Raw genomic sequence first — 19382 nt, 5'->3', positions numbered from 1 at the left:
CACAAGTGCTGGAGCGGTACATGGACATCCGTGATGATGCCCTGCTCCCAATGCTGAAGGAACTTTCTGTTTTCTGCACAACCCTCTTAGAGTTTTCCCTAGACAGGTGAGTGAGGTGACTATTAGTATTGGGTTTCTCTACCTCCAATTCCTCCTCTTCAATTGCTGGTTCCAGGATGTTTTCTTGCTCTTCTGAAGCCTTCTTTGCTGCTTCATTTAACTTTCTATAGTGGTCCAATGCAAACCTCACTGGCTGGATAATCAGTTCCTGGGAAAATGTAATAATACATTTTTAGGCTTTAATTATTACACACACACACACACACACACACACACACACACACACACACACACACACCCCAAAATGTGGTAAGTACTTATTACAAAAGCCAAATAAATAAGAAAATATGCTCATAGAATATGTAACAAAGAAATGCTTCAGTTCATAGACAATAAGTTCTGTTAAATTTTCCACACTATTTGAACAAATAATGAAGATGGGTTTCTCACATCTAACTCTGGGAGGACCTTTCCTAGAGCTTCAAAGAGAGGCAGCAGGACAAAGCCAATGAAGGAGCACTGTGAGGAAGGCTTAGTGACCTTCTCCCGGTCCATGAATGGAGAGACTGGTAGCCCCTCAAGCTTCTCCAGATCACTTTGATTGAAGAATTCCTACAAGAAATATTTTTTTATATGAGAACAAACACCCTCACAAACACATACACACAACACAAAAACACAAACATAGAAGAACTGGATGAAAAATTACTCAAAGGAAAGAAAATTGAGAGCAGTGGTAAAAGATATTAAGTCAAAATGGAGAAAACTAGATAATGGAGTACCATAAGGATCAGTGTTGGCACCAATACTCCCTGAAGGAGTTAAGAGTTACATTATTGTGTTTTCAGACAATGCAAAACTACAAAGATATTTAAAAAAACAACAAAACTATGAAATTTTTAATTATTTAAATATAATCTGGGATTGGATTAAGAAATGAAAAATGTAATATAAAGTGAAAAAAACATCACGGGTCAACAATTTTTGGAAAGTACTGTGCTTTTTAAATGAGATTAGTTAATTCTTATGTATTTTCATGAACTGAATCCAAATATCATCTTAAAAAATGCATATTGGCTATAGGTTTAAAGATACACATGGCATTTGACATTTCATCATTTAATTATAACATATAGTATGTTTCATGTTTTAAACTACTCTCCGTCATTTTGCTTGGCGCTTATAGCGAGCTGAAGAATAATCTCTTGCCAATGTCCAGCAATAGTCTGCAAGCATTGTTGTGCTCCATTTACCCTGGTACTGCTTTTCCATGGTTGAAATGTCTTGGTGAAACCTTTCACCATGTTCGTCACTAACTGCCCCATAATTGGCTGGAAAAAAGTCGGTGTCAGTCCAAAAAGTGTATTTTAAGTGACATGTTACAGCCCATGTTCTTGTAAGCCTTGATGAGGTTTTCCACCAATTCTTCGTCTTTTTTTTCCCTTCTGTTTCTGAGAAATCCCTTTGCCACTAACTTGAATGCTTCCCAAGTAGGTTTCTCCTCCTCATGAAGGGCTGATTCAAAATCATCGTCTTTAAGAAGCTCTCGAATCTGAGGACCAATGAAAACTCCCTCTTTTATCTTAGCATCGCTCAGTGAGGCGAATTTTGATGTTAAGTACTTGAATCCCTGTCCAGATTTGTCCATAGCTTTTTCAGAGTTTATCATGAGCCCCAGTTTTATGTGTAGTGGGGATAGCAAAATTTTATTTGGTTCAATGAGAGGTAGATGTAAAACATTTTTCACCCCAGGTTCCAATGATTGACGAGGTGGCCATTCTCTCCTGATATAGAGGGAATCTTTTGCACGGCTGTCCCATTCACACAAAAAGCAGCAGTACTTGGTGTATCCGCCCTGCAGGCCCATTACAATAGCAATAACCTTTAAGTCACCACAGAGCTGCCATTGATGTTCATCATATTTTATACATTGCAGCATATGCTTTATATTCTCATAAGTTTCTTTCATGTGCGGTGCAGAGCCCACAGGAACTGATGGTTCACTATTGCTGTTATGCAGCAAGACATTTTTCAGACTTGTTTTTGATGAATCTTTGAACAGCCTCCACTGTGTATGTTCGTATTTGATGCCAAGTGATTTCATCAGACCATTGATATTGTTGCAGGCCACTAAATCACCGTCCATTATGAAGAACTCACTGAACTTCTGCTTACGGTCACGAAATTTTGAAATTTTCACATCATTTGCTAGGAGATTCCACTGTTGAAGACGAGAGCCTAACAGCTCTGCCTTACTCTTGGGTAGTTGTATATCTCTAACAAGGTCATTGAGTTCCCCTTGTGTTATGAAATGTGGCCTAGAGTTGTGTGCTTCGTCAAAATTTTGGTCACTCTGTAATCCAGCACTGTCATCCTTTTCTGCTTTTTCCTCACCACTTTTCTCGTCTGACTCGGACTCGTAGGATACCGAAGTTGGTGAGTCAGGAATAAGTAAACCTTGTCCATGTGGAACTGGACAAATAGCTGATGGAATGTTTGGATATCCAATGGACTCCTTTTTCTTATTAGACAAGCCCTTTTGTAGTGGAGGTACCATGCAGAAATAACAATTGTTGGTATGGTCCGTTGGCTCCTGCCACGTCATTGGCACAGCAAAAGGCATTCCTTTCCTCTTCCCGTTCTACCATTGGTAAAGGTCGGTAGTGCAAGTGTTGCAGCATATATGAGGAGCCCAGTTCTTATCCTGGTCACCAATCTTGCATTTAAAATACAGGTGATATGCCTTTCTAACCTTAGCAGTTATACGGCATTTCTGTGATGCAAAAGTCACCCCACAACAAATGTAACAGAAATTGTCTGGCTCATTCACACAAGTACGAGGCATCTGAAAGAAGAAAACAGCTATTTGAAGATAAACATAAAATTAAGTCATAAATTTGTTATCATATATTATCCATTTGCAACATATGCATTATAGGTTAGAATAAAATATAATAAATTGTAACCTGTACTTTACAGTATACAAAGTGGTTATATAATTGCATAAAAAATATAAAAACGCACCTCAAAATGTAAACTTGCACAGCACAACCACTTTGTGTGACTGCTGGAACAATACTGAAGGGCAGTCAAACTGTGACTGGCGTAAAAAACACACTACCGCAAACTTGTTGGAACATGTTGTGACACGCACGTGTATCTTGAAAAGCAGAGCTAACAAATTATTTTAACCATGATATTCATTATCAGCGACCTAAAATTAACTGAAAATAACTACTTTGGTCTTGGAAGCATTTTGGTTGTTGACCAGTTAAATGGAAAAAAAAGTGGAGAGACCAAATTGGACATCTAAAATGGGAAATGAAGAAATTATAAAAGTACAAGAAGAGAAAGATCTGAGAGACATAATAAAGGGTAGTCAACGGTTGGAGAATCTTGTAGAAAAAGTTTTCAGAGGCATATAATCATGATAAATATTGGAACAGCATTCCACTACACTGATAAAGACAGGATAAAAAAGAAAATTACCACTATGATTTGACCAAAGATAGTATGTGCTGAATCAGTGTGGTCTCCATATATGAAGAAGCATAAAAAAAAAGTTTCATAGAATTGCAATGAAGAAAGTTCCAAAACTGGGAAAATCAATTTATGAATATTGTAGAATAGAGCAGAAAAAAATTGATCAATAGAAACTGCTGTTCAGGAAAGTAAAAAATACCAGTTACACACAAGGCCACACACACAAAAAAAAAAAAAAGAAAAGAAAAGGAAGATTAATGTTTGAGTGACATAAGGAATATATACTTTTCCATAGAAAAATATATCAGTAAGGAGTGTAGTGTGCACAACTTTAAGGAAAAACTGAACATGTGGAGATATGCAGAAAGGACTGTATGAGTCTATCACAGATTCTGTACACTATAACCAGAAAAATAGATACTCATACGTACATACACATACTCAAACATATGAGTAAAACAATCAACTACAACTCTGGAAAAAGAATAACCAAAAAGAATGTAGTAGTAATAATATGAACTATTGTCTTCAGACATACATAAAAAGATGCACGAGAAACATAAAGTAAGTTAAAAAATATCATAACATATTGTTACTAGATCTCTATTCAGCATCTTCATGCTCACTTGGATTCTATCCATGTGAGGAGTGAGTCCCCTTCTGTTTCTGCTGTCTCTGCCTCCCTTCCTGTTTTTTTGGGGTAGCCAGAGTTTTTTTTTCCCTCAGGAATACCAGTGTCTCTGCCCAGGGCTGACCTAACTGGTTTGGGATGGACTTGCAGCCCCTCCCTGTAAAAAAGTCTACAGCCGCTAGCAGAGTTGGTGGTAGAGATCGGGGTCAAAGCTCTAGGCGCAGGCGAGCCTCTAGCCATGACCCTGATCTGGTTTTGCAGGGAGGTCTGACCGTGCAGACCCCTTGGGTGCCAAGGCACCAGAGGAACATACCTACCCATATGACAGATGCAGGGAAAGCCTGCAAGATCCCTGTGTCCTGAGAGGGGCAGGAGGATCCCCTTACCCTATTTTCAACTTTGGGGATGCCAGTGAGGTTACAGATGTGGCACCTGCTTGTTGGACCATTCTTGGGGTAAACCTTTGGAGGGTTCTACGTGTAGGCTCCTGGAACATCCTGAGCCATTCAGAGGATCAACGATTGCCTCATCACTCAGAAGGCTGAGGGTGGATATAGTGGGGCTCTCTGAGATAAGGAGGCCTGGCAGTGGCGAGATCACTAACAAGGGTTCAGTATGAGCAATGGTCACCATATCAAGAGGGTAGCCATAAGTGTTTCCAACAGGCTGCAGTTGTCCATTGTAGAGGTTACTCTGGTTGGTGAGTGTATAATGCAACAAAGGCTGAAGCATAGTCTAGGTTTCATGTCTGTTGTTGCAGTATATACTCCTACCAAGGTGTGTGAAACTGAAGAAAAGGAGACATTCTATGCCAAACTTGACTCTGTACTGGACCAGTGTCCCTGTCGTGATGCATTTATTGTCTTGGGCACTTTAATGCTGTCACTGGCACTGAAAGAGCTGGCTACGAGCTATGTGTTGGTCCCCATGGCTCTGGCACCAGGAACGACAACAGCTCTTTCCTTCTGAATCTTGCAAGATTCAGAAGGTCGAGAATTGCAGGTTCTTGATATCAGAGACCAGCACTGCACCGCTGGACTTGGTATAGTAATGCTGGAGGGGTAGTGAAGGAGATTGACCATATCCTTGTTAGTACTCACTGGAGGATCCTTCAGAACTGGAGGATTTTTCGGAGTGCAAAGTTCTTTGCGACTGATCACAGGCTTGTTGCTACACTCAAGCTGCATGTCAAGTCCAGAAAGCCTCCAAGATTTGAACACACTGTGTTTCATCTTGAGAAACTGAAGGACTTCACATGTGCCTAGGAGTATGCAGTGACAGTCTTGAATCAGTTTGGAGTGCTCAACACAATCGAGGACCTGGTAGAGCTATGGGATACCTTCAAATATAAGACTCTTGAGGCTGCCAAGGAATGTGTTGGGGGGCACCCAAGGTCAAGGAGTGGCTTTGCTTTGGTAGAGACACAGGATAGTATTGAGGAGAGTTGCACTGCCAGACTTGCTAGGAACTGTGACCAGTACAGGGCTCTGTCATGTAGGATTAGAGCTCTCCTGAGGAGAGACAAGGAGAGCTATATCAGGGGTCTCGCTGAGGATGTAGAATGTCATGTAAATGCTAATGACCTCTGACCTGTCTATCGAGCCCTGAAGAAACTCTGCTCCATGTCTACATCTCAGGTGAGCGCTATCCGAACAGCAAATGGTCGCCTCATATCAGACGCAGAAGGGCAGATGGGCTGAGTACTTTGAGCAGCTGTTCACAGTGGGTCCTCCGAGCGGACAGCTCCAAACTGCAGGGTTACCGATCCTGGTTGCTGATCCATCCATTGACAAAACTGCACCTTCCATGGATGATGTCAGAGACTATGGCAAAGTTGAGGGGTGGAAAGTCAGCTGGCATCTGTAACATCAGTGCAGAACTGCTCAAAGCAGGGGGTGAGGCCATGATCTGTGGGTTGCATGCTTTCTTGACAGGTACCAATCCCCCTAACTGGAAAAGGAGGTTGGTCATCCCTATCTGGAAGGGGAAAGGGGATCATCAGGACTGCAACAACTACCACAGTATAAAACTGCTCAGTGTACTAGGCAAGATGCTTGCCCATTTGCTGTTGACGCGCATCTGCAGTCACCTACTGAAACACCAAATACCTGAACAGTCTGGGTTCATGCCCAGTAAGTCAACAACTGACCAGATCCTAGCGCTTTGCATAATGGTGGAGCACTGATGTGAGTTTCAACAAGGGATGCTTGCAGCCTATGTTGATCTCAAGAAGGCGTTTGATTCAGTGCATTGAGAGACACTCTGAGATCTGCTTCTCCCTAAGATTCCTACAAGGATTATTGGTCTATTAACTTGCCTCTACTCCGGGACTGCGAGTGCTGTGAAGTGTGGAGGGGGCGTGTCTAGCTTCTTTCCTGTGAACACAAGAGTGAGGCAGGGATGTCTACTTTCTCCATCACTTTTTAACACTTGCATGGACTGGGTACTAGGCAGAATTGTAGACCAAAGTCATTGTGGAGCATCTGTTGGCAATACTGAGATTACAGATCTAGTTTTTACCAATGATGCAGTAATCTTTGCTGACTCACTGGAGGTTCTGGTAATGGCTCTAGAGGCACTGCACGAGGAGGCAAACCCCTTCGGACTCCAGGTTTCCTGGTGCAAGACCAAGGTTCAGGTATTTGAGGCTTACTGCATGAAACAGTAAAGTCCGTCCATGCGTGTGGTGAGGATATTGAGATGTCAGAAAAGTCACAAACCTTGGTAGTGTAGTGCATAACAATGGTGAGTCGAGCCAGGAAGTTGTATGGTGGATTGGCCTGGCCCACAGCGTTATGGACTTCCTCAACATGAGTATTTGGTGTTGTCGGTATCTGTGCAGATGGACGAAGATTCGGATCTTCAAGTCACTGGTGATCCTCTATGATTCAGAGACATGGACGCTGAACACCAATCTGATGAGGCGAATTGAAGTCTTTGGTACTAGATGCCTTTGCAGGATCATGGGGTACTGCTGGTATGACTGTGTCAAATCAGTGGTTGCTTCGTGGGACTGATTTGCAGGTGATTACTAGCATAGTCTGTCAATGCCAACTGTGACTATTTGGGCATGTGGCACGCAACACGGAAGCCGATCCTACATCTCGGTTTGTCTCTGAAAGGGATAACCCAGCATGGAGGAGGCGAAGAAGACATCCACAGAACTCATGGCTGTGGCAAGTTGAGGCCTCTTGCTGGGAGTTACTTGGCTCGGGAATGGAGCCTGCATAGAGACTCGCAAGGCATGACTGCCTGGAGTGGCACCATAGGGTAGGAAAGGCAACGTGCCCCATGACATATGCCCCACATGATTGATTGATCTTATATAATTTATTATTAGTAGTAGTAGTTGTTGTAGCAGCAGCAGTAGCAGCAGCAGCAGTAGTAGCAGCAGTAGCAGTAGTAGTAGTAGTGGGCAGGCAAAGCAGCAGTGGCAGCATTAGCAACAACCGCAGCAGCAATGGCAGCAGCAGCAGCAGCAGCAGCAGCAGCAGCAGCAGCAGCAGCAGCAGCAGCAGCAGCAGCAGCAGCAGCAGCAGCAGCAGGTGGTGCAGCAGCAGCAGCAGCAGCAGCAGCAGCAGCAGGTGGTGGTGGTGGTGGTGGCAGGTGCAGCAGCAGCAGCAGCAGCAGCAGCAGCAGCAGCAGCAGCAGCAGCAGCAGCAGCAGCAGCAGCAGCAGCAGCAGTAGTAGCAGCAGCAGCAGAAGCAGCAGCAGCAGCAGCAGCAGTAGCAGCAGCAGCAGCAGCAGCAGCAGCAGCAGCAGCAGCAGCAGTAGCAGTGCAGCAGCAGCAGCAGCAGCAGCAGCAGTAGCAGTAGCAGCAGCAGCAGCAGCAGCAGCAACAGCAGCAGCAGCAGCAGCAGCAGTAGCAGCAGCAGCAGCAGCAGCAGCAGCAGTAGCAGTAGCAGTAGTAGTAGCAGTAGCAGAATACAGTGTTAAATAATAATGAGTGAGAAAGAGATTCCATCTAAATGCAGGTATGTGACAAGGGAAAGAATGAAAGCTGATGATGACAATGTTGGTGAGGGAGGAGGAGAATTTGAAGGCTTTGATACGGCGCAAACTTCACTATTTGATAGAGTCTTAACTATCGAACGAAATTAGATAAATTGATAAAGGAGAGTATGGGAATGAAAGAGAATGAAGAACAGGATAAAGAGCTCCAGAAATTGAAAGAAAGGATAAAAAGAGTGGAAGAAAACGAAACTAGGCTAAGAACCGAAAATGAAGAATTAAAAGTCCAAATAGCGAACTATAAGAAATTGATGGAAGAAGGACTCGGTAAAGCCGAGAAAGAAAAAGAAAAGCTAAAAGATCTAGTTAACAAAGAAGAAGAAAGAGTACAAGACGTGATTAAAAAAGAAGTACAAGCATGGAGAATCCAAGATAAGAAAGACAAGGAATCATTTCAAGAAGTATTTCAAGAACAGTTAAAAGAAAGAGATGAAAATATGACAAGCAAAATGATAGGAGTCCTCAAGAAAAAGAAAATTTAGTAAGAGAAATTGGAAAAAAAGAAGAGTGTAATTATTTTTGGACTGAAAGAAAAAATGTTAAATATAGACCAAGAAGGAAAAAGACGAAATGAAATCAGTAAAAGACCTACTAAAACATCTGAATGACGAGGATAGACAGAACTTAGAAGAGGAAGTAGAAGAAATCCATAGAATGGGACCATATCAAGAAGGAACAGTGAGACCAATTAAGATATTACTAAAATCACAAGCAGCAGCAGAAGAAGTACTATATAGAAAACGAAACTCAGAGAAACAGAAGGTTGCAAAGATATATATATAAAGAAAAATAGAAACGAGGAGGAAAGGAAGAGACACAATGAACTGGTGGCAGAAGCAAGAGAAAAAATAATGAAAGGTCAGAGGAGGAGAAGAAGGCATTTTTGGAGAATTATAGGAGACAGGATAAGGAAATGGTATATAAAAGAGAAAGAAGAGAAAAGAATGGAGCAAGTTTAACTAAAATGATAAGAACAAGAGATTAAAATGATGTATACAAACATAGATGGATTTTATCTAGTAAATTAGAATTAAGAGATTACATAAAGAAAGAAGAACCAGATATTGTATGCCTGGTGGAAACAAAGTTAAATGAGGCAATAAAATAGACATAGATAAAAGGTATAATATATGGAGGAGAGACAGAGTGGGTAAAGGAGGAGGAGGAGTCATGATGATGTTAAGGAAGGAGATAGTGGTAAATCAAGTGGAGTTTGGGGAAGGAAAATCAGAAATACTGTATGTTAAGATGCATATTAACAAAAGGAGTTAACAATCATTGGAACATATGTGCCACCAAAACAAACTCATGGACTAACCAAGAATATAGAGACATGATAGATGACACAATAAGGAGTCTTACAAGAATCATTAAGGAAAGGAGAAAAGTGATATTGATAGGAGATTTCAACTGTAAGGAGGTAGACTGGGAAAATTATGAAAGTGGTATGGGGGAAGATGCCTGGGGAGATAGATTCCTGAACCTAATGATAGATAATTTGATGGTCCAAAGAGTAAAGGAAAACACAAGATTCAGAGGAAACGATGAGCCGGCAAGATTAGACCTAGTTTTTACAAGGGATATACCAATTAACGATGATATAAGATACAAGTGCCCATTGGGAAAGAGTGACCATGTAATATTAGAGATGGATATAGAAGAAGGAAAGGAAGATAGAGATGAATCATACAAAGGAGACCGATTAAATTACAGAAAGGCTGATATTGAGAATCTCAAGAACTATTTTAAAACGTAAACTGGGAGGAGATGGAAAACTCATTAACGGTTCAAGAGAAATATAACTTATTTTTGGAAATATACAAAACTGGGGTCAGGGAATATGTTCCAAATATAGACCTAAAGAAGAAGGAAAGAAAGATTGGTTTAATGCAAGATGTGCTAGGGCAAAGGAGAAACGAGATGGAGCATGGAAAAGGTGGAGAAGAAACAGAAATCCAGAAAATAAGGAAAACTTCAAAACAGCAAGAAATGAATATGCTAAGGTGAGAAAGGAAGAAGAAAAGAACTATGAAAAGGACATTGTCGAAAATGTAAGGAACAACCAAAATTGTTCTACAGATTCATAAATGGAAAAATAAGACAAAAAGAAACAATAGAAAGGTTAAAAGGAGAAACGGAATGGTGGAAGACCCAAAAGTATGGCAGAACTGTTAAATAGTAAATTTCATGAGGTCTTTACTAAGGAATCCAAATTTGAAAGACCACAGGGTAATAGAGAGACTGTCTATATGAAAGAGATTAAAGTAACCAAGCTTGAAATAAAAAGTTGATGACGGAATTGGATGAGGAAAAGGCAATGGGACCGGATGAAGTCTCAGGCAGAATACTGAAAGAATGTAGGGAAGAACTAGCAAGTCCAATATACAACATCATAAAATGCTCAATAGAAAATGGAACAGTGCCAGTGGAGTGGAAAAGAGCTGAGGTGGTTCCCATATATAAGAGCGAAGGAAGGAAGAACCTTTAAATTACAGACCGGTATCACTAACTAGTGTAATATGCAAGATGTGTGAAAAGTAATAAAGAAGCAATGGATCGAGTTTCTTGAAGACAACAAAATATTATCAAATAGCCAATTTGGTTTTAGAAAAGGTCGGTCATGTGTGACAAATTTATTGAGTTTCTACTCTAGAATAGTTGATAAAGTACAAGAGAGAGAGGATGGGTTGACTGTATTTATTTAGATCTAAAAAGGCTTTTGATAAAGTGCCACATGAAAGATTACTATGGAAGTTAGAGGAGAAGGGTGGCTTAAAAGGAAGCACATTGAGATGGATGAAGAATTACTTAAGGGGAGAGAAATAAGGACGATAGTTAAAGATATGAAGTCCAAGTGGAGAACAGTAGACAGCGGAGTGCCACAGGGTCAGTATTGGCACCAATACTTTTTCTCGTATATAAAATGACATGCCAGAGGGAGTGAACAGCTACATAAATCTGTTTATGGACGATGCGAAACTGTGCAGAGTCATTAAACAAAAGAGGATTGTGAAATACTACAGGAAGACTTAAACAAGATCTGGAAATGGAGCAAAAATGGGAGATGGAATTCAATGTGGACAAAAGCCATGTCATGGAAATGGGAAAAGTGAAAGACGACCAGTGGGAATCTATAAGATGGGAGATGGAGTAGAACTAGAAAAGTAAAAAGGAAAAGGACTTGGGAGTGACAATGGAAGAAAATAATCAACCGGTTAGCCATATTGATAGAATTTTCAGAGAGACGATAATTTGCTAAGGAATATTGGAGTAGCATTTCACTATATGGACAAGGAAATGATGAAGAAATTGATAAGTACTAAAATAAGACCTAGATTGGAATATGCAGGAGTTGTGTGGACTCTACAAAAAGAAACACATAAGAAAATTAGAGAGACTACAAAAATGGCTACAAGAATGGTTCCAGAATTTAAAGGGATGGCATATGAGGAGAGACTAAAGGCAATGGATCTACCAACCTTGGAGCAGAGAAGAGAGAGAGGATCTGATACAAGTTTATAAATTGATTAACGGAATGGATGAAGTGGATAATGAGAAACTGATCCTGAGAGAAGAATATGACTTTAGAAGCACAAGATCGCATAGTAAGAAACTAAGGAAGGGACGATGTCTGAGAGATGTTAAAAATTTAGTTTCCGCAAAGATGTGTTGAGACTTGGAACAGTTTGAGTGAGGAAGTGGTATCAGCAAAGAGTGTACATAGTTTTAAAGAAAAATTGGATAAGTGTAGATATGGAGACGGGACCACACGAGCATAAAGCCCAGGCCCTGTAAAACTACAACTAGGTAAATACAACTAGGTAAATACACACACACACACACACACACACACACAAAAACTATAATGATGGGAGATTTTAATTGTAAAGAGGTGTGTTGGGAGGACTGGTCAATGGAAGGATCAGAGACAACATGGGGAAATACACTATTGACACTGGCAATGGAAAATGTGTTAACTCAGTGGGTCAAAGAAGATACTAGGTTTGGAGGAGAGGGAGCATCGTCAAGACTGGACTTGGTCTTTAGTACAGAGCCAATGGTCATTGAGGAGATGAGGGTGGAGTGCCCTTTAGCAAAGAGTGATCATGCAGTTTTGGAGTTCAAGGTGATAGATGAAGAGAAATCTAGAAGAAATGAAGAATATAAAGTGGAAGATGGAATTATGCCAAGACAGATTTTGGAAACCTAAAGAAATTCTTTCAAGAGACAAATTGATGAAATTCAAGAGTGCTAAGGAGCAAATGAAAAGTGGAAGGAATTTATAAAAATATACAAAGAAGGTGAGAAAAATTTGTACCAATAAGACAACATAGAGAAGTTGGAAAGCAGGACTGGTTTAACGATAGATGTGAAAAGGCTAGAACAAGAAAAGAGGATGCATGGAAGAGGTGGAGAAGGAAAAGACGGATTAAGCAGTGGAAAGTTACAAAAGAGCAAGAAATGAATATGTGTTGATTAGAAGAGAAGAAAGAAAGAAACAAGAAAAGGATATAATTGATAAATGTAAAGACCAACCAAGGCTTTTTACAGACATGTGAACAACAACATCAAAAATAGAGAAAGTATTGAAAGTTTAGAAGTAAATGGAGTATGCAGTGAGGATCCCAGGAAATGGCAGAGGCTATGAATGGATGCTTTCGGAAGGTATTCACAAAGGAGACTGCTTTTGACAAACCACTGGTAATGGAACAGAAAGGGATTATGAAGGAGTTTCAAGTAACTGTGGAGGAGATCAAGAATATGATGGGGAGTTTAGAAGTGAGAAAAGCTGTGGGACCTGATGGGGTATCAGGATGGATTTTAAGAGAATGCAGGAGCAACTGGCAGAAAAAGTTTGTGAAGTAATTGATGCCTCATTAAGGGAAGGTGTAGTGCCCCAAGACTGGAAAAGAGCTAACATTGTCCCAATTTATAAATCAGGTAACAAGAGAGACCCATTGAACTATAGACCAGTGTCACTTACAAGTGTGGTAGCTAAGATGTGTGAGAGGGTGGTGAAGAATAGATGGACAGACTTCTTGGAGAAAATGACATACTTTGTGAGTGTCAATTTGGTTTTAGAAAAGGGCGTTCATGCACGACAAACCTGATATGTTACTATTCGAGGGTGATAGATGTAATACAGGAAAGAGATGGTTGGGCTGATGGAATATATCTGGATTTAAAAAAGGCCTTTGATAAGGTACCACACCGGAGACTGATCTGGAAACTTGAAATGGTAGGAGGAGTGCATGGCAGTTTACTAAAATGGATGGAAGACTTTTGGTAGGAAGAGAAATGAGAACAATAATTAAGGACAGACCATCAGAATGGGGCTTGGTGGAGAGTGGAGTTCCACAGGGATCAGTGTTGGCACCAGTAATGTTTCTCTACATAAATGACATGGTGGATGGGGTGTCCAGTTATGTGAGCCTATTTGCAGACGATGCAAAATTGTTAAGAAAAGTGAGATGTGACAAAGATTGCGAACTACTCCAGGAAGACTTGGACAGAATATGGAAATGGAGCTGTACATGGCAAATGGAGTTCAACACGACAAAATGCAAGAAATTAGAGTTTGGCAAGAGTGAAAGAAGAATCAGGAGTATGTACAAGATAGGAAATGAAGACATAAAACCAGTCATGAAGAAAAAGACCTTGGGGTGACAATTACCAATGACCTATCGCCAGAGAGACATATAAACAAAATAATTGGAGAAGTATTGAACTTATTGAGGAACATAAGAGTGGCGTTCAGATATTTAGATGAAGAAATGATGAAGAAAATAATTACTGCAATGATAAGACCAAGGCTTGAATATGCAACAATACAGTGGGCTCCGAACTTAAAGAAACACATAAGGAAACTAGAGAAAGTACAGAGGGCTGCAACAAAAATGGTGCCTGACTTAAGAGATTTGACTTATGAAGACAGACTGAACAGAATGCAACTTCCGACCCTGGAAAACAGAAGAGAAAGGGGAGACCTGATAGCAATATACAGAGTGATGATTGGCATGGAAAAATGGATAGGGAAGATCTGTGTATGTGGAATGAAAGAATGTCGAGAGGGCATGGGAAAAACTAAAATGGCCACTTATAGGAGAGATGTGAAAAATATAGCTTCCTCATAGAAGGGTGGAAGCATGGAATAGTTTAGACGTGGAAGTGGTCAACGCAAGGAATATTCATGATTTTAAGAAAAGCTGGACATTAGTAGATATGGAGACGGGACAGTACGAGCATAGCTCTTTTCCGTATGTTACAATTAGGTAAATTAGGTAAATACATGAAAAAACAAAAAAAAGAGAGAAAAAAGAGAGAGAGAGAGAGAGAGAGATTTGAATGAGTTTTTTCCTTATTTGAATTTCTTTAATACACAAGGTCAGTAAATCAATACACAGAAAGTTGTTCTGTGACCATCATCAACTAACACTTGTAAGCTGAGAGTGGAGAGTCAAAAGCAGAGACTGTGAGTGGAGAGCAGAGATGGGAGAATGGAGAATGTAAGTGGACTGAAAGAGTGGGAATGGAGGCGGAAGTGGAGAATGAGAAATAAGGGCGTGATCGGAGAATGAGATAAAAAGTGAGAGTGGAAGAGCGGACTCTGATGAAGATGTGATATTTCTAACTGGGCGCTAGTAAATCTGGAAGTATCAAAGTGGAGGAGTGGAGGAGCAGAAATAAGAGTGCTCTTGCCCACCTCTGGTAAATACAACTAGAATGCATACACAAACACACAGCGGAAGGAAGGAAGGAAGGAAGGAAGGAAGAACCTTTAAATTACAGACCGGTATCACTAACTAGTGTAATATGCACGATGTGTGAAAGAATAACAAAGAAACAATGGATCGAATTCCTTGAAGACAACAAATTAATATCAAATAGCCAATTTGGTTATAGAAAAAGATGGTCTTGTGTAACTAATTTATTGAGTTTCTATTCTAGAATAGTTGATAGAGTACAAGAGAGAGAGGGATGGGTTGACTGTATTTATTTGGATTTAAAAAGGCTTTGACAAAGTGCCACATGCAAGATTACTGTGGAAGTTAGAGGAGAAGGGTGGCTTAAAAGGAAGCACATTGAGATGGATAGAAACTTATTTGAGGGGGTGAGAAATAAGGACGGTAGTTAAAGATATGAAGTCAAAGTGGAGAGAAGTAGAAAGCGGAGTGGCACCAATACTTTTCCTCATTTATATTAACGACATGCCAGAAGGAGTGAACAGCTACATAAATCTGTTTGCGGACGATACGAAATTGTGCTGAGTTATAAAGCAAAAGGAGAATTGTGAAATACTGCAAAAAGACCTAAATAAGATCTGAGACTGGAGTAAGAAGTGGGAAATGGAATTCAATGTGAACAAAAGCCATGTCATGCAAATGGGAAAGAGTGAAAGACGACCTGTGGGAATCTATAAGATGGGAGATGGAGTAGAACTGGAGAACGTCAAAAAGGAAAAGGACTTATGAGTGACAATGGAAGAAAACAATCAACCAGTAAGCCATATTGATAGAATTTTTAGAGAAACATATAATTTGCTAAGGAATTGTGGAGTAGCATTTCACTACATGGACAAAGAAATGATGAAGAAATTGATAAGTACTATAATAAGGCCCAGATTGGAATATGCAGGAGTAGTGTGGACCCCTCATAAAAAGAAACACATAAGGAAATTGGAGAGGCTACAAAAAATAGCTATAAGAATGGTTCCAGAATATTTGAAGGGATGACATATGAGGAGAGACTAAAGGCTATGGATCTACCAACTCTGGAACAAAGAAGGGAGAGAGGAGACCTGATACAAGTTTATAAATTGATCAATGGAATGGACCAAGTGGATAATGAGAAACTGATCCTGAGAGAAGAATATGACATCCGAAGCACAAGATCGCATAGTAAAAAGCTGAGTAAAAGAAGATGTCTGAGAGATATTAAAAAATAGAATTTCCCGTAGAGATGTATTGAGACGTGGAACAGTTTAGATGAAGAAGTAGTGTCTGCAACGAGTGTGCATACTTTTTAAAGAAAGATTGGATAAGTGTAGATATAGAGATGGGGCCACACGAGCATAAAGCCCAAGCCTTGTAAAACTACAACTAGGTAAATACAAATAGGTAAATACACACACACACCTGACGCGGTTGAGGAAGGACGCACTGGCGCCGTTCCCACAATCAGCTGATCTTCACTACATACCTGTTGTACAGTATTTACAGTGGTCTGGGCAAGTAGTGTGGACTCATTTTTTCATGACATCAATTATTAAAGAATCATGAGTAAAGAAGAGATTCCATCAAAATGCTGGTATGAGACTAAGGAGAAAATGAAAGCTGATGATGACTATGTTGGTGAGGGAGAGAGCGCATTCGAAGGTTTCGATACGACGAATACTTCACTACTTAAGAGAGTGTTGACTATTGAACATAAACTAGATAAATTGATAAAGGAGAATATGAAAATGAAAGAGAATGAAGAACAGGAAAAAGAGTTTATAAAACTGAGAGAAAGGATAAAAAAAGTTGAAGAACACGAAGCTAGGCTAACAGCGGAAAACAAAAATTGAAAAGGAAGTAGCTAACTACAAGACATTGATGGAAGAAGGACTCGGTAAAGCCGAGAAAGAAAAAGAGAAGCTGAAAGATCTAGTAAACAAGGAAGAGGAAAGAGTACAGAACGTGATTAAAAAAGAAGTACAAGCATGAAGAGTCCAAGATAAGAAAGATAAGGCTGATTTTCAGGAGGTGATTCAAGAACAACTTAAAGAAAAGAAGAAAATATGACAAACAAGATGATAGGAGTCCTCAAGACAAAAGAAAATCTAGTTAAGAGAAATTGCAGAAAAAAAGAAGTGTAATCATATTTGGAATAAAAAAAAATATATAAAATAGAGACCAAGAAGAGAAAAAGAAGAAAAGAAATCAGTCAAAGACCTACTGAAGAATCTAAATGATGAAGTTAGGCAGAACTTGGAAGAGGAAGTGAAAGAAATAAACAGAATGGGACTATATCAAGAAGGAAAAACGAGACCAATTAAAATACTACTAAAATCACAAGTAGCAACAGAAGAAATATTATATAGAACAACAAAACTTAGAGAAACAGAAGGCTGCAAGAATATCTATATAAAGAAAAATAGAAATGAGGAAGAAAGGAAGAGATACAATGAACTGGCAGCAGCAGTAAAGGAAAAGAATAATGAAAGGTCAGAAGAGGAAAAGAAGGCATTTTTTTGGAGAATTCTAGGAGACAGGATAAGGAAATGGTATATAAATGAGAAGGAAGAGAAAAAAGTGGAACAAGTTTAACTAAAAATGGTAAAGGCAAGAGACTAAAAATGATGTATATGAACATAGATGGGGTTTTATCAAGTAAATAAAAATTAAGAGATTACATAAAGAAAGAAAATCCAGATATTGTATGTCTGGCTGAAACAAAACTAAATGAGGCAATCAAATTAGACTTGGATAATAGGTATAATGTATGGAGAAGAGACAGAGTGGGTAAAGGAGGAGGAGGAGTCATTATAATGTTAAGGAAGGAGATAGTGATAAACCAAGTGGAATGTGGGGAAGGAAAAGCAGAAATACTGTATGTTAAGATGCATATTAATAAAAAAGAGTTAACAATCATGTGCCACCAAAAACAAATTCATGGACCAATCAAGAATATAAAGACATGATAGATGACACAATAAGGAGTCTAACGAGAATTGTTAAAGAAAGGAGAAAAGTTATATTAGTAGATCTCAACTGTAAAGAAGTGGACTGGGAAAATTATGAAAGTGGTATGGGGGAAGAAGCCTGGGGAGAAAGATTCCTAAACCTAATGATAGACAATATGATGGACCAGAGAGTAAAGGAATGCATAAGATTCAGAGGAAACGATGAGCCGGCGAGATTGGACCTAGTTTTTACAGGGTATACAAATGAATGATGATATAAGATATAAGTGCCCATTGGGAAAGAGTGACCATGTAATATTAGAAATGGAAATAGAAGAGGGAAAGGAAGATAGAGATGATTCATACAAAGGAGACCGATTAAATTACAGAAAGGCTGATATTGAGAATCTCAATAATTATTTTAAAAATGTAAATTGGGAGGAGATGGAAAACTCAGAGACAATGCAAAAGAAGTATAACTTATTTTTGGAAATATACAAAACAGGAGTCAGGGAATATGTCCCGAAATATAGACCTAAAGAGGAAGGAAAGAAAGATTGGTGTAATGCAAGGTGTGCTAGGTCAAAGGAGAAAAGAGATGGAACATGGAAAAGGTGGAGGAGAAATAGAAATCCAGCAAATAAGGAAAACTTCAAGGCAGCAAGGAATGAATATGTTAAGGTGAGGAAGGAAGAGGAAAACAACTTTGAAAAGGACATTGTCGAAAAATGTAAGGAGCAACCAAAATTGTTCTATAGATTCATAAATGGAAAAATTAGGCAAAAAGAAACAATAGAAAGGTTAAAAGGAGAGAACGGATGGTGGAAGACCCAAAAGTATGGCAGAACCATTAAATAATAAATTCCAGAAGGTCTTTACTAAGGAATCCAAATTTGAAAGGCCACAGGGTAATAGAGAGACAGTCTATATGAAAGAGATTAAAGTAACCAAGCTTGAAATAAAAGAGTTAATGAAGGAACTGGATGAAGAGAAGGCAATGGGACCAGATGAAGTCTCAGGCAGAATACTGAAAGAATGTAGGGAAGAACTAGCAAGTCCTATATACAACATCATAAAATGCTCAATAGAAAATGGAACAGTACCAGTAGAATGGAAAAGAGCTGAGGTGGTTCCCATATATAAGAGGGAAGGAAGGAAGAACCTTTAAATTACAGACCGGTATCACTAACTAGTGTAATATGCAAGATGTGTGAAAGAATAATAAAGAAACAATGGATCGAGTTCCTTGAAGACAACAAATTAATATCAAATAGCCAATTTGGTTTTAGAAAAGATGGTCTTGTGTAACTAATTTATTGAGTTTCTATTCTAGAATAGTTGATAGAGTACAAGAGAGAGAGGATGGGTTGACTGTATTTATTTGGATTTAAAAAAGGCGTTTGACAAAGTGCCACATGCAAGATTACTATGGAAGTTAGAGGAGAAGGGTGGCTTAAAAGGAAGCACATTGAGATGGATAGAAAATTATTTGAGGGGAGAGAAATAGTTAAAGATATGAAGTCCAAGTGGAGA

General features: G+C 39.4%; 1 protein-coding gene across 3 annotated transcripts in view; it reads right to left on the bottom strand.

Moving 5' to 3' along the window:
• Positions 1-19382, bottom strand: part of LOC123514395 (high affinity cGMP-specific 3',5'-cyclic phosphodiesterase 9A-like) — a 459159-nt gene that overhangs the window by 1859 nt on the left and 437918 nt on the right. For all 3 annotated transcript variants that reach the window (XM_045272307.1, XM_045272306.1, XM_045272305.1), the window contains 2 exons: positions 511-672; positions 1-268 (listed from right to left, as the gene is read on the bottom strand). The exon at positions 1-268 is cut by the window's left edge and continues 1859 nt beyond it. In XM_045272307.1, the coding sequence (XP_045128242.1) occupies positions 1-268; positions 511-672 (430 nt within the window). The remainder of the gene's footprint in view (positions 269-510; positions 673-19382) is intronic.

This window comes from Portunus trituberculatus, chromosome 37, assembly GCF_017591435.1.
Source record: "Portunus trituberculatus isolate SZX2019 chromosome 37, ASM1759143v1, whole genome shotgun sequence".
In the NCBI taxonomy this organism is placed as follows: Eukaryota; Metazoa; Arthropoda; class Malacostraca; order Decapoda; family Portunidae; genus Portunus; species Portunus trituberculatus.
The sequence above is the reverse complement of the archived record's forward strand: the minus strand, read 5'-3'. Positions and strand labels throughout refer to the sequence as shown.